General features: G+C 36.2%; 1 protein-coding gene across 10 annotated transcripts in view; it reads left to right on the top strand.

Annotated features, from left to right (window-relative positions):
- The window catches only part of MS4A13 (membrane spanning 4-domains A13), a 30,334-nt gene that overhangs the window by 3,258 nt on the left and 12,667 nt on the right, over positions 1–14,409 (top strand). For all 10 annotated transcript variants that reach the window (XR_637170.4, XM_003909760.5, XM_009185940.4 and 7 more), the window contains 4 exons: positions 1,549–1,689; positions 7,356–7,412; positions 8,345–8,464; positions 12,439–12,534. Coding sequence is in view for 9 of the 10 variants with exons in the window: in XM_003909760.5 (XP_003909809.1) it covers positions 1,549–1,689; positions 7,356–7,412; positions 8,345–8,464; positions 12,439–12,534 (414 nt within the window). In the remaining variant the exon portion in view is untranslated. The remainder of the gene's footprint in view (positions 1–1,548; positions 1,690–7,355; positions 7,413–8,344; positions 8,465–12,438; positions 12,535–14,409) is intronic.

The raw sequence follows: 14,409 nt of genomic DNA on the forward strand, positions 1-14,409 counted from the left end.
GTTGCATGGATCAATTATCTAAGTCACCTATTCGACTGTGCAGCAGAGGTTCTTAACTTCTTTGGGGTCACAGACCATTTTGGCATGGAATGAAACCTCTAAATCTTCTTCCCAGAATTATGTACATGTCGCAATCCTTTGCATTTTTTTTTTCCTGGGGGCGGGGGGTAGGTGGGTCTGACCTCCTGGAACTCATATTGGCTCTAGATTAAGAATCATTTTTAAATAAGAAAACCGATCTTGTCCTTCTCCACACACTGGCAGTTCTTAACAAGCTTTGGCTAATTAGATATTTCATAGTCTTATATAAAACAATAGTCAATCATTTAAAAAGAGTATTTTTCAAGCCCACTTACTTTTTTAACAGTTAGGAAAGCCACATGGAATCATGATTCTTGACACCAGTATGCTTATATAAGAGGTATTTGCTGGATGCCTTCTCTATTCTGGTCACCATATTAGAGGCTGGTGATAAAGCAATAAGAAAAACAAACTCCAGACCCTATGAGATTTTGCAGCCTAGTGGGGGATATTTCTCCAAGCAAATCCAAAGAATTTCTGGAAATATTACCATTCTTGAAAATTTGATGCAAGGAGAAACCTTAAATTCTAAATCTATAAAAATGCATGATCATTACCAAAAAAGAGACCTTTCCTTAAAAAAAAAAAAACTTCTCCAAAATGTATTTTTTAAAGTTAGCCAATTGCATTTACATATTTCATAGACTGCCTGCTTTGCAAAGAGCTGGAACTCTTAAAACATTGAATAGCTTTCTGTTGAAGTTTATATGAAAACAAAATTTATGTGTCCTCTGTCATTTTTAAAGAGTAGTAAAAAAATGTGATTAAATATATGAAATATCAGTTCACATATAAATCCAGAAATAAATTTGCTGGGCTTATAATTACCTTCTTACAAATTAGAGTTGAGTAATAATTCTCCCCTATTCAAACTCCTTCCCCTCTCCAATGGGAAAACAGAGTTCAAGCAAGTCCATTCTGGATATTTTCTGTATTGTTGTGTTGGATTATGCCTCACTCCAGCATACTTGTGAAAAAAAATCATACCAAGTACTCCTTGAAGGAAAAGATAAATCAAACCTTTATAAAAGTCAAAAAGTGATTCATCTTTAATAAATTACTAATGTACAAGAAAATGTTGGATTTATGGCTTCCTGCATTATAGTAGATTAGTAACCACATTTTCTCTGAAGTAATCCCAATATTCTCCTCTCATACCATTACTTGATAGGTAGGGAGACTAGCCAGTGATAGAATCAAACTGTTAACTTACAGGAGAATTGACCAGAGCTACTATTATTGAACAGCCTGTTGTTTTCAGTATGACTGATTCCTATTTGGTATATCTCAGTCCTTCCTGATTGATCCTTTTTTCTGGGATAACCAATCCAGGAAATACATTATTAAGTGCATTGCTGTTTTACTTTTGTATTTGTAAAGGTGTTAAATGCTTCTTATAGTTAACACTTATTGGAATTGTGTTTTAAATTACATTATTTAGGTACTAACAGCATTCTCTTCTCACAGGCTATCCAGATTATGATTGGCATCTTTCATGTTTTCATGTGGTACTTCCTATTGGTTTTGTATAAGGGGCAAATTAAAGGATCCTTTGGAATGTATGAACCTATAACTTACAAAACAGGATGTACTTTGTGGGGAATTTTTGTGAGTAGAATACATATATATTGCTTTAATCATACAATAAATAATATTCATGCCAATAATAGAAGGTAGGGAACAGTTTCTGAACAAGGTTTTCAGGAGAATTATGTAACTAAATCTCATGTTGATAATTTATTCAAAGTTAGATTCCTTTTTTCAACAAATATATATTGAGTACCTTTAATTTACAAGTGCTGTTTCAAGAGATATGGAAACAGGAGTACACAATGACAGCCATAGGGCAGTTCGTCCCTAGATATGTGAAAGGCAAAGAATCTCAACTATAATATCCATTAGCATGATTAACTTGCATGTTTATTATCTTCACTTCAGTCTCCTCATCCAATGAGTCAGTACTCATTTTCTAAATTTTTCATTACTGACACTTTTCTGTGGTTTCTAGATAGCCATTAGGTAGGGGAAAACCTAGAGAGTATAGCATCCTGGAAGCCAAGTGAAGAAATAGTTAGAAGAAATGAGGAAGGATCAACTATATTATATTTTGTTGTTTTGTCAAATAAAATGAGGACTACGAATTGACCATTGGATTTAGCAATATGGAAGGCGGTATGATCTGTGCACTAGTAAATTTTACAAGTAGTTTCAGTGGAATTACGAAGCAAAAACCTGGTTGGAGTTGATGTAAGAAAAAAAATAGGAAGAGAGGAATTACAGACAGCAAACAGACAGCTTCTTTAAGGACTTTAATGTGGTATAAAGAAATGGGGTGATAGCTGGGGAAATTTGGCTCCAGAGAGGGTTTGCTTATTAGTTTCTGTGAGCTGAAAGAAACAGCATCATATCCTTTGTTGAGAGGACTGAACCAAAAGAAAGAAAATTGATGATATGAGTAAATGGGGGTGGGTATTGGAATCAAGTATTTGTGTAGGCAAGAGGTGATGGATTTTGATGCACAAATAGCTAGGAGCATAGAAAGTTTATCTAGGGCAGTGGTTCTCAACTAGAGGCGATTTTGCCCCTGAGAACATTTTATAATATCTGGAGATATTTTGGATTTTCACAGCTGGAGGTGTACATCAGGTGGGCAGGGGCAAAAGATGCTGCTAAATAGCCTGTGATTCACAGGACAGCTCCTCACAATAAAGAATTATCCAACCTAATTATAAATGGTTTCAAAGTACAAAAACAGGAGGGAAAGGCAGAGAAAGCGAGCGAAAGGAGAATTTTCTTTGATAGGATGTTGGAAGCCTGTGGAAGTTTTTTTTTTTTTCCCCAGTAACTTCAAATAGCTCAATGAATTAAGCAAGATGATGAGCTGAGACTGAGGATGGGGAAATGGTTTGGTTGTCTGAGGAAAGGCGAGAGAATATGAAATAATCATCGAGGAAAAGTGAGAGTGCACAGATTATGGAGAGAGGTGGTTTTATTTTCATATAGCATTAAGGACACACTTGAGGTTTAGGAACAGGATATGAATATGGGTTGTATGCCTTTCTCAGGCCATGGTCAGCTGCATGAGTGCAAGCATGCAATAGGATAAAAACAATCAGGATTTTTGTTTAGTTGTGCAACTATAATAAAACAAGAAAGGTGTAAAACATTTGCAAGTGGATATAGGGCAGTGTTTGTAATGGTTGGCCATGAAATTTAAGTTAGTGATGGAAAGAAGAATTTAACAGAGAGTTGAAGTTCTCAGATTATGGACCCAGGTGGGGTCAAAGGGTTGTTAAAATTTTAGTACTAGAGGGCATGAGCTAGAAACATAGCAGGTGGTGATCAGGTAGAATACTTGAAATTAAGATTTGAAAGGTACAGCCAAGACAAGAGAATGATTATGGGAGTGAGTGACTAAGATAGTTTGAAGTCAGGGATTGGAGGACAGAACAAGAATCACAAGCCCAAGGTACTAGAAAGATGATATGGTTTGGCTGTGCATCCCCACCCAAATCTCATCTTATAGCTCCCAAAATTCCCAAGTGTTGTGGGAGGGACCTGGTGGAAGACAACTGAATCATGGCGGGGGGGAGGGGGGGCAAGTCATTCCTGTGCTCTTCTCATGATAGTGAATAAGTCTCACAAGATCTAATGGTTTTAAAAAATGGGAGTTTTTCTGCCCCTGGCCCCTGCTAAATTTCATGTCTTCACATTTCAAAACCAATCATGCCTTCCCAACTGTCCCCCAGAGCCTTAACTCATTTCAGCATTAACTCAAAAGTCCACAGTCCAAAGCCTCATCTGAGACAAGGCAAGGTCCCCTCCACCTATGAGCCTGTAAAATCAATAGCAAGTTAGTTACTTCCTAGATACAATGGGGGTACAGGCTTGAGTAAATACAGCTGTTCCAAATGGGAGAAATTGGTTGAAACAAAGGCTATAGGCCCCATCCAAGTCTAAAATCCAGTGGGGCAGTCAAATCTTAAAGTTCAAAAATGATCTCCTTTGACTCCATGTCTCACATACAGGTTATGCTGATGCAAGAGGTGGGCTCCCATGGCCTTGGGCTGCTCTACCCCTGTGGCTTTGCAGGGTGTAGCCCTGCTTCTGGCTGTTGTCACAGGCTGACATTGTCTGCAGCTTTTCCAGGCACACAGTGCAAGCTGTCAGAGGATCTACCATTCTGGGGTCTGGAGGATGGTGACCTTCTTCTCACAGCTCCACTAGGCAGTGCCTCAGTAGGGACTCTGTGTGGCAGCTCCAACCCTGCATTTCCCTTCTGCACTGCCCTGGCAGAGGTTCTCCATGAGGGCCCTGCCCCTGCAGCAAACTTCTGCCTGGGCATCTAGGCAGTTCCATATATCATCTGAAATCTAGGCAGAGGTTCCAAAACCTCAATTCTTGACTTCTGTGTACCACAGGCTCAACACCACATGGACTGCCCAGGCTTGGGGCTTGCACCCTCTGAAGCCATGGCCCAAGCTCTACATTGGCACCTTTCAGCCACAGATGAAGCAGCTGGGATGCAGGGCACCAAGTCCCTAGGCTGCACACAGCACGGGGGCCCTAGGCTTGGCCCATAAAACCACTTTTTCTTCCTAGGCTTCAGGGCATGTGATGGGAGGGGCTTCCATGAAGACCTCGGATATGCCCTGGAGACATTTTCCCCATTGTCTTGAGAATTAACACTCAGTTCCTCATTACTTATGCAAATTTCTGCAGCTAGCTTAATTTCTCCTCAGAAATTGGGTTTTTCTTTTCTATCACATTGTCAGGCTGCAAATTTTTTGAACTTTTATGCTCTGCTTCCCTTATAAAACTGAATGCCTTTAACAGCACCCAAGTCACCTCTTGAATGCTTTGCTGCTTAGAAATTTCTTCTACCAGATACCCTAAATCATCTCTCAAGGTTCAAAGTTCCACAAATCTCTACGGAAAAATGCCACCAGTCTCTTTGCTAAAACATAACAAGAGTCACCTTTGCTCTAATTCCCAACAAGTTCCTCATCTTCCATCTGAGCCTCAGCCTTGATTTCATTTTTCATATCATTATCAGCATTTTGGTTAAAGCCATTTGGTAAGTCTCTAGGGAGTTACGAACTTTCCCACATTTTCCTGTCTTCTTCTAAGTCCTCCAAACTGTTCCAACATCTGCCTGTTACCCAGTTCCAAGGTCACTTCCACATTTTTGGGTACCTTTTCAGCAGCACCCCACTCCTGGTACCAATTTACTGTATTTGTCCATTTTCACACTGCTGATAAAGACATACCTGAGACTGGGCAATTTACAAAAGATAAAGGTTTGTTGAACTTAACAGTTTCTCATGGCTGGGAAGGCCCCACAATTGTGGCAGAAGGCAAGGAGGAGCAAGTCACATCTTATGTGGATGGCAGCAGGCAAATAGAGAGGGCTTGTGCAGGGAAACCGCCATTTTTAAAACTATCAGATCTCATAAGACTTATTCACTATGGTAAGAACAGCATGGGAAGGACCTACTCCCATGATTCAATTGTCTCCCACTGGGTCCCGCCCACAACACATGGGAATTATGGAAGCTACAACATAAGATTTGGGTGGGGACACAGAGCCAAACCATATCAAAAGATCAGATAGATAGATAGATATGTATATATACACATATATGTATGTGTGTATGTGTGTGTAAAAATATCACCAAATATTAAGTGATGCTGGAGAGAGAATCAGCGTGTCAAAATGTCAATTCATTCCGAAAGAAGAGTGGCTAAGGGGTCAATAGATTACTTCAACCATGAAGAATAGTGAGTTATAGAATCTGACATGTAACTGAAAGGTGGAGGAGAAAGAATGGTTGGATAGCAATAATGAGCAAGGAAACCACTTAACCCACACTTCAAACAGATGGAATGAGGGCTGTAGGATACAATATGGCTGCCCATTGAGACAGCGAGTGATCACTAGAAGAAACAATGATCTCTAGGAGGTCTCCCACTTTTATACATACACTAGCTCATAAGTGTCAACGGATTGCCTTGAAAAATAGGAGAAAAATACTGAATTTTCACACAAAATCCAGATAAATGATACATGGTTCATAAAGGATGCATGGCTCACAAATAATGCACTGGTTCATAGGTGATAAATGATAAATGATGCACTGGGTCACATGTGTCAAAGCACTGCCTTGGGAAAAAATAGGAGAAAAACTGTGGATTTTCCAATAAAATCCAAATAAATGATGCATTTTCCTTACTGTTTAGCCACTCACATTATAAAAATAGTATATTTAACTCCTAGGATAACTTATCTAAAATTTCAACTAAATGTAATTTAATACTAAACTTCTCACTTAAGCCTAAAATGCCTTTGAAAGGCATTTTGTAAAACACATGGTAATCTAAAGATAATCTCATTAGAGAGCACTCTAATTCAAAATTCACAAGATATTTTCACCTTAAATTCTGAGCTAGTTCTTACCTTCACTGTGTACCTCCTTAGAAATCTCAGCTTTTGTTGTGGAATGAAGTGCTGAACATACAGATTTAAAATTATCCATGGGAAGTTTGTAAGCTTCAGGTTTGGGCTTCCTACATATAGTGTATAGCATGACAAAAATAGCCTTTGACTTGGCTCTTTAGTGTTTTATCACTAAAACAAATAAGACAAGGAATACTTTGAGGAAATTGTGCAACCCATCTTCAAACAATATGGCATAGTTTTATACTTCTTGGAAGTAGATAGACTTCCTGACAGGAAATAATGGAACTTCCGTTTTAAAAAACAAAGGCAAAGGCATGAATTTCTGCCATTACCTTAATAAGGACTACAAATCTCATAAGAGACTGCATATTTTGTACCATCACAATGTGGAATAGATTCTTGAACCACTTTTTCCATATTTGGATATGTACATATTAATCATAATTAGTGGCATCATCTCATTAGGAAGGATAACATTAAAAGCAATAATCAAATGACTTATATATGATGTATCTCATACACATAAAAGCAATCTTGGTTCCCAGTTCAGGACTGCTTAGGCTGTCTGGCATATTATCACAATGTGAATCTGCCTACTGTCCCCTATATGTTTCTGTTATGACTGACTCTACTATTACCTTTCAGTGTATTACTACATGATGTAAATTTGTCCTGACCCATCTACTAAAACTTCTGTGTATTTTGTTACTATTAGCATTCTTAAAATAATTGACTTAGAAGAGAGTTGTTAAAAGTACATTCTAAATTGGTAAGCACTATCAATGAGTATTTATAAATATGTTTTTATATCCAGTTTATCATTGCAGGAGTCTTCATAATAGGAGTAACAAGGTATCCGACTCGATCTGCAGTAAGTTGAAATGTTTGTGGTATCTCTAGAAATCATTTATCACAAAGCTAAATATTAAGTTTTAATGAAAATATAATGTCTAAATAATGAAGGAATCTACGCTACCTGTAAAATAAATGAAGAAATTAGGAATGAATCTAGAAGAACCTAATTTAATGTAGACAAATACACTGTATTGGTTAAATCATGATTATGTATAGGTTTCTAAATGTATATATAGTTTTTATTTTGTTTGATGTTCTACCTTTTAACATTGTGTAAACTTTATAATTAAAAAATGTAATATAACCTAATGCCTTTAGATATAGACATTATACTACTGTAAAACTTCATTTTCTGAACTATCCAATTTGGGAACAAGATTGTATCTTGTAATGAAGTAGGAAATTGGTCCACATTAAAGATCCATGCATGGTATAGGTGGATAGATATTGGGAAGAACACTTTAGAATCTGAGAGCTAAACATACCTTAGAAATTAGTCTGCCCTCATAATTTTACAGATAAAATCTGATGTCTGAAGATATTGATAGATTTCCGTAGGTAATGAAAACCCAGGATTAAAATTTTATCAGCTGACTCCTATTTCCACAAGCAGTCATTTTCCATTTTCTTTTTTTTCTTACAGTGGAACCACTTTTGTCCAAATCATATCTTATATGCTTTCTTCCAAATGACTTATAACATTGAAAAATACAATACTTTTTAACCTAAATGGAAGAAAAATGATTAATGGACTGATGGTGTCAATGTTTCCTCCAGATTAACTGGGCTTTATATAAATTAGAAAAATGTTTTCTTAAGACTTAATACTTCTAAGACTTCAGAAACTAGATCAAAGTTTTAACTAGATGACTTTTTTCAGCCATGCAAACGATTACACCAAAATGTTTATTCTGAATATAATAAATTTACCTTCTGTCTCCTTTTCAGATTATATGTACTTTAATCATGAACATCTTCTGCATAATAACTACAATTACTGCAGTAACTCTAACAATAATAGAGTTGTCTCATTTCAATTCTCCATCATACAGGAATTATGGACAAGCAGTAAGTGACCAATTCTATGGGAACATATTAATTTTTAAATTATTCTTTTTAATAATTTTGAAATCTTAGGAGGTAAGATGAGGCTTTTATTGGTCCTCATGAAATTCTTTGATTTAGTAGTGAGTTCCTTGATTGAAATTTTTAAATCAAAAATTCTAGGCTATGAGTTTTAGTAAATATTAAGAGAATGTTTGAATTCTTGACTTGCTGAATTAAAGTGAGTAAAAATTTGAAAACTTCAGTGGCAAGTGTCTATGTATCAGGCACAGAGTCACTTAATGATTCTCTTAATACAAGAAAAGTATAATCTGGGACCATAGAACCATTTTGCAAATAAACAAAAGAATTCTGCTACTGACACATACGGTTCCAATTGTAGACATCTAGCAATTTCTGGCTTAACATAGAGCTTTCATACATAGCCTATCTTTGCATCTTACACGAATTTTGCTTTAAGGCCAAAAATGCTAAATATAAATAAACGTAACTTGTTTCCATTTAGTTCTCCAGTAACTGTGAAGATCTTTACTGATAACACAATAGGTTTATTTTAATTATATTGGCTTTAAATTCAGAATCATAGAATATTAGTGCAGCAAAAGACCTTAGCAAAGCTAATACAAAATATCACATTTAACATAAGGACAAATTGGAGTGAAACACCTTGTTTGACCAACAGAACAAAACAAATAACAATTTCAGTAATGAGTAGAAGCGTCCTTGCAAGTGAAGGATAAACTTCCTCCTCCTCCCCTACATACTTTCTCTCCATACCTGTGACATGTTATTAAGGGGGACGTCAGAGGAAAGAACTCAAACCTGGAGAACAAAACCCTGGAGGACAGTGAGATAATAAGAGAAAAATGCAGTAATTCTCCAAAATATATTATCTGTAATGAGTGATTATGTAAACAAACATGGACCAGATTTTCCCTATAAATTGTAAGAAAATTGTCCGGTTGCCCTGAACATTCAATCTACAAATCTTTAGTTCTAATTTTGAGGGCAGATAATAAGGAAGGAGGACTTAAGTTATTAAGTGCATAATTGTTTCAAGTTATATGTCACCATTCTTATTCATAAACTTTTAATTATCAGTTTAATATGGCATAATTGCCAAGGATTGCCTTTTGCAGTCAGTGTGAGAAACCATTGTAGTCTGTATTTATCTGATCTGAACTCAGTAATAACGACCAGTTTTACAGTCTCTCAAAATCACAAGTTTCAGCACAAGTTTGCTGTGATTAGTTACACAAAATGAACTTGTATATTAGACTTGTATCTCGAAACCACCATCTTTTTCTAGGGCCATTATAGAATTATGTACTTACACTTGTTAAGGCCGCCAACATTTTACAGGACTTTTACATGCCAACTTTTCTAACATAAGCAAGGGTCTTGGCTAAATCTACAAATTCATCAAGTTATCAGTGTTCCCAGGCAGCATCAGAAAAGTGCATGAATCTGAAATATACTCCTCATGTAGCAAAATGGTTAATACTATAGATTCCAGAATCAGATTGCACTTATTTAAATACTATCCTCAGTACTCACTGTGTGTAAACCCATGGAAAAGTTTCTTAACTTACCTGTTTCTAAGTTTTCTTTTGTGTAAAATGAAGAAAATGCCTGCCAGTTAACTGCTCTGTTCTTTCTTCCAAACTCCTGGCCTGTTGTTTTAAAAGCTAGCTTGACTTTTCTACTTGGCTATGCTGCTATCACTATCATATCAAACTCAACAGATAGAAAATGGAAATTACTTACCTCCTCAAAGGTATACACTGCAAGACTCCCTCGTTTCAATCTCCTACACACAAAACCTTGACATAATACCTCATCTCTCTTTCTACTGTCTTTATAATTACCAAATATTGCTTATTCTTAAGTATGTATTAATTAGGGTTATCTTGGTTTTAAGTAACAGGAAATAAAATCCAACTTGATTTAAGGCAAAAAGGGTCACTTACTGACTTAAGCTGGGTCCAGAAGCTTACAGTTTACATCATCTGCCAGGGACTCATGACTCATTCATTCTCTTTCTCTCTCTGTGTGTGTGTATGTGTGTGTGTGTGTGTGTGTGTGTGTGTGTTTCCTAGGTTGTTTTCACATTTGAGCTGATCTGGCTGACCTTTTGCTGCTTTCAGTCAGGGAGGGAGTTTTAGAATAGAACTCTCATATAAATTAAGGAATATGAGGCCAGGCGAGGTGGCTCACGCCTGTAATCCCAGCACTTTGGAAGGCCAAGGCAGGTGGATCACTTCAGATCAGATGTTTGAGACCAGCCTGGACAACAAGGCGAAACCCCTTTTCTACTAAAAATACAAAAGTTAGCTGGGCATAGCAGAGGGCACCTGTAATCCCAGCTACTTAGGAGGCTGAGGCACGAGAATCGCTTGAACCCGGGAGGCAGAGGTTGCAGTGAGCTGAGATCGCGCCACTGCACTCCAGCCTGGGTGATAGAGCAATACTCAGTCTCAAAAAAAATTAAATAAAAAAATAAGGAATATGGGCAAAATGACTTTTCACAGTCTTGTCAGCTAAGAAGTCCCAAGTACTTTCTAGATAAAATGTTATGATTATGACTGTGGATTTCTGCCAACAAAATTAAATCAAAATTATTTACCTTGGTATTTCAAACCTTCTACATCTTTTCCTTATCTTCCTGTTTATACCATATATGAATGAACACTATAATTCTCAAAACGTTATATTGCTTACATTCAGTTTTGTTCTCACATTAAAAACCATAGGTTGTTCTGATATATATTTTAACTTTACTGTTGGTTCTATTTTATGTCTGAATTTTTTAATTATTTTGTCACATTTTTAATTTATGCTATTAAACTCTTTCTGAAACAAGATAGGTTACAAGGACACAAGCAAATAAAAATTTAAAGTTGCCTAGAATGCTGCTTCCTCTCTTCGTTTTTCTCAGTCCTACCCTTATTTCAAAGTTCCTACCACTTTATGAAGCCTTCCCAGAGAGTAATAGCTTGGAGTGAACCTCCTGTCCCTCCTGTCCCCTATAATGAGTGAGCAAGTTTTTATCCATTTTATATGGTACCTTATATTATCTTTCTGTCTCTTCTACTTCATTATAAACTCTAAGAAATCAGGAAGTTTTTATGTGTCATTGCATTCCTATCATCTAATTCCTACTACCAGATAGTTTTGTTGAATATAAAATATGTTAAATAAACCCAACAAAGAAGGAGGAGGAAGAGTTAGAGAAGGAATTGAAGGGGAGATAATTATGATGTCATTCTTTCTAGATCTGAGTATCATTCTTGTCTTTCCACAGCCAGCACAAAACCCACATTTTCAGGATGAGCACCAATATTATTCATATAACTAACCAACCAGATTTGTGGTTGAAAATACCTTTCTGATAGCAACAGAAGGGAATCTGTTTATCCCAGATTGATCCCAGCAGTCACAATCACCTTATGCTTCCAAGTTAAATGTTCTTTGAACTCTTTTTGAATTTATTACTCATTTTAAATGATATTAGAGCAATATGTATGTGAGAGTTTTATCACCATGTATGTAAATTTACAAAGGGTTGTCATTAATAATAGCTGTTTTAATAGAAAAGGATTGCTTGATAAATCTGTTGGTGGCCATCTTATCATTAGAGACAGAAGAGTCAAATCTTAGTAACTGAAGAGTTTAGATAGAGAGCTGTGCCAGCGATTCTGTAAAAGCTGTCAGAGTGAGACAAGAATGCTAAGCAATGGAGATCAAATACAGAAACCACAGATGCTGAACTGAGGAACCGAAAGCTAGGGAAAGTGTAGCAGAGGGCAAAGGAGTAGAAATGTCTAAGGAACTCAAATGGTGAAAGGTTTATCTGTTCTTATTTTCCTTTTTTTTTTTTTTTTTTTTTGACTCTCATACCAGTAGCTCCTTCCATGATCATGTTGGCACTCACTAAAGATAATAACATAAGATTTCTCCCTGTTTTTTGGTTATAGAAACTTGGGAGGGAAGTATCACGTATTTTACTGTTCTTCTACCCTTTGGAATTTTCTGTTGCACTTACATACTCAATATGTAGCTGTTCCAATTTGGTAAGTGTTTACCCACTCTCTGGCAAATCAAAAGATGTTGATTTCTAGTAACTACACTCTATGAGGAGATGAATACATATACAAATGAGGAGATGATGCAAAATATTTAGAACTAATATGAACGGAATGTGTGATATTGCCTTTATTTTTTATTAATATTATTTTATAAATAGAAAACATAAAATTATAAAAGTAATACATGAGGCTAAATTTAAAAGTAAAAAGCATATAGAGTAAAAAGTGATTGTTTCCTTAATATAGTTCTCATGATATCCACACATCCAATTCTATACCAAAAAAAGACCAATACACACACATTTTCTTTTTTACTAATTATATGTATTATATTCACATTGTTTTGTCATATGCATTTTTTGCAATGATTAGAAATATATTTCCATTACAAAACATATCTAAATAACGCCTTTTATTACCTTGATTGTTTTTCTTAGTATTCAACATTCCCTCATTACTGCATATGTAGCTTAGTTTCCAGTTTTTTCTAAATTATAAACAATGATGCATGAACACTTAAGTATAAATATTTTTGCACACAAGACCACTATTTCTTTAGGTGGTTGATTCCTAGAAATGTAATTGCAGAATCAAGTGTAACAACATCCCAAAATGCTATAACAACTCACAAAAGTTTATGAGAATGATTATTTTCTCACAAGCTTAAAAGATTACATATCTAACATTCATTCATTCTTTCTCAAATATTTATGGAGAGCATGCTATTTGCTAAGCATTGTCATAGGCACTAAGGATGCAATGATCAACAAAACAGTGTCCTTTCCATTAGGGAGTCTGCATTCCATTGGGGGAGATAGGCAATAAACAAACACATAAAAATATAAAATGTCAAGAACTGAAAAATGTTATGAAGTAAAATAAAGCAAAGTAAGGAGATAAGGCAAGACTATTTTACGTAGGATGGTCAAGGAAAACTACTGTGATCAACAACTGATTGAAATATAGAAACAACTATAAGACTATATGGTAAAAGGATTTCTGAAGAGAGAGAATGAGTTGCATTTCCAGAATGGCTGATTGGGGACATGGTAACTCTCCCCAAAAATGAAATTATAAAACTGAACAAAATTATCAATAAACAACCTTCTAAAGATTCAGGAAGTTGACCAAGCATACAAGAACTTGCAAAGTATTTATTTAAGAATATCTACTCGACCTCAGTAAGAACAGTGGATGTCTGTGGCATGTTAGTATGGGACTGTTCCCACTCTTCCCAACTGATATGGTTAGGCTTTGTGTCCCCACCCAAATCTCATCTTGAATTGCAATCCCCAGGTGTTGAGGGAGGAACCTGGTGGGAGGAAATTAGATCATGGAGGCAGTTTTCCCCATGCTATTCTCATGAGAGTGAGTGGGTTCTCATGAGATCTGATAGTTTTATGAGTGTTTAGCTAGTTCCTCATTCACTCACTCTTCTTTCTCCTGCTGCCATGTGAAAAAGGTCCTTGCCTTCCCTTTGCCTTATGCCATGATTGTAGGTTTCCTGAGGCCTCTCCAGCTATATGGAACTGTGAGTCAATTAAACTTCTTTCCTTTATAAATTACCCAGTCTTGACAAGTTTGTTATAACAGTGTGAAAACAGACTAATATACCACCCCACCCTCAGATTCCATTATGCAGAAGTTTATCTTGGTGGGTCAGACTGTGAGACCCAGCAGCCTCACTGCTTGAGATGACTAGTTTTATTTGGAACAGAGCTCAGAAAGTTCCATGACCAAGAGGGTTATTAAAACAACCATAATCCCAGTGGCAAACAAGCAGGTAAGGCCAATGTCATTCCTAGCCTGACCATGATCACAATACTTGTTGGGGCAAAAAATTTACTAGCAACCTACCAG

This window comes from Papio anubis, chromosome 12, assembly GCF_008728515.1.
Source record: "Papio anubis isolate 15944 chromosome 12, Panubis1.0, whole genome shotgun sequence".
NCBI lineage: Eukaryota > Metazoa > Chordata > Mammalia > Primates > Cercopithecidae > Papio > Papio anubis.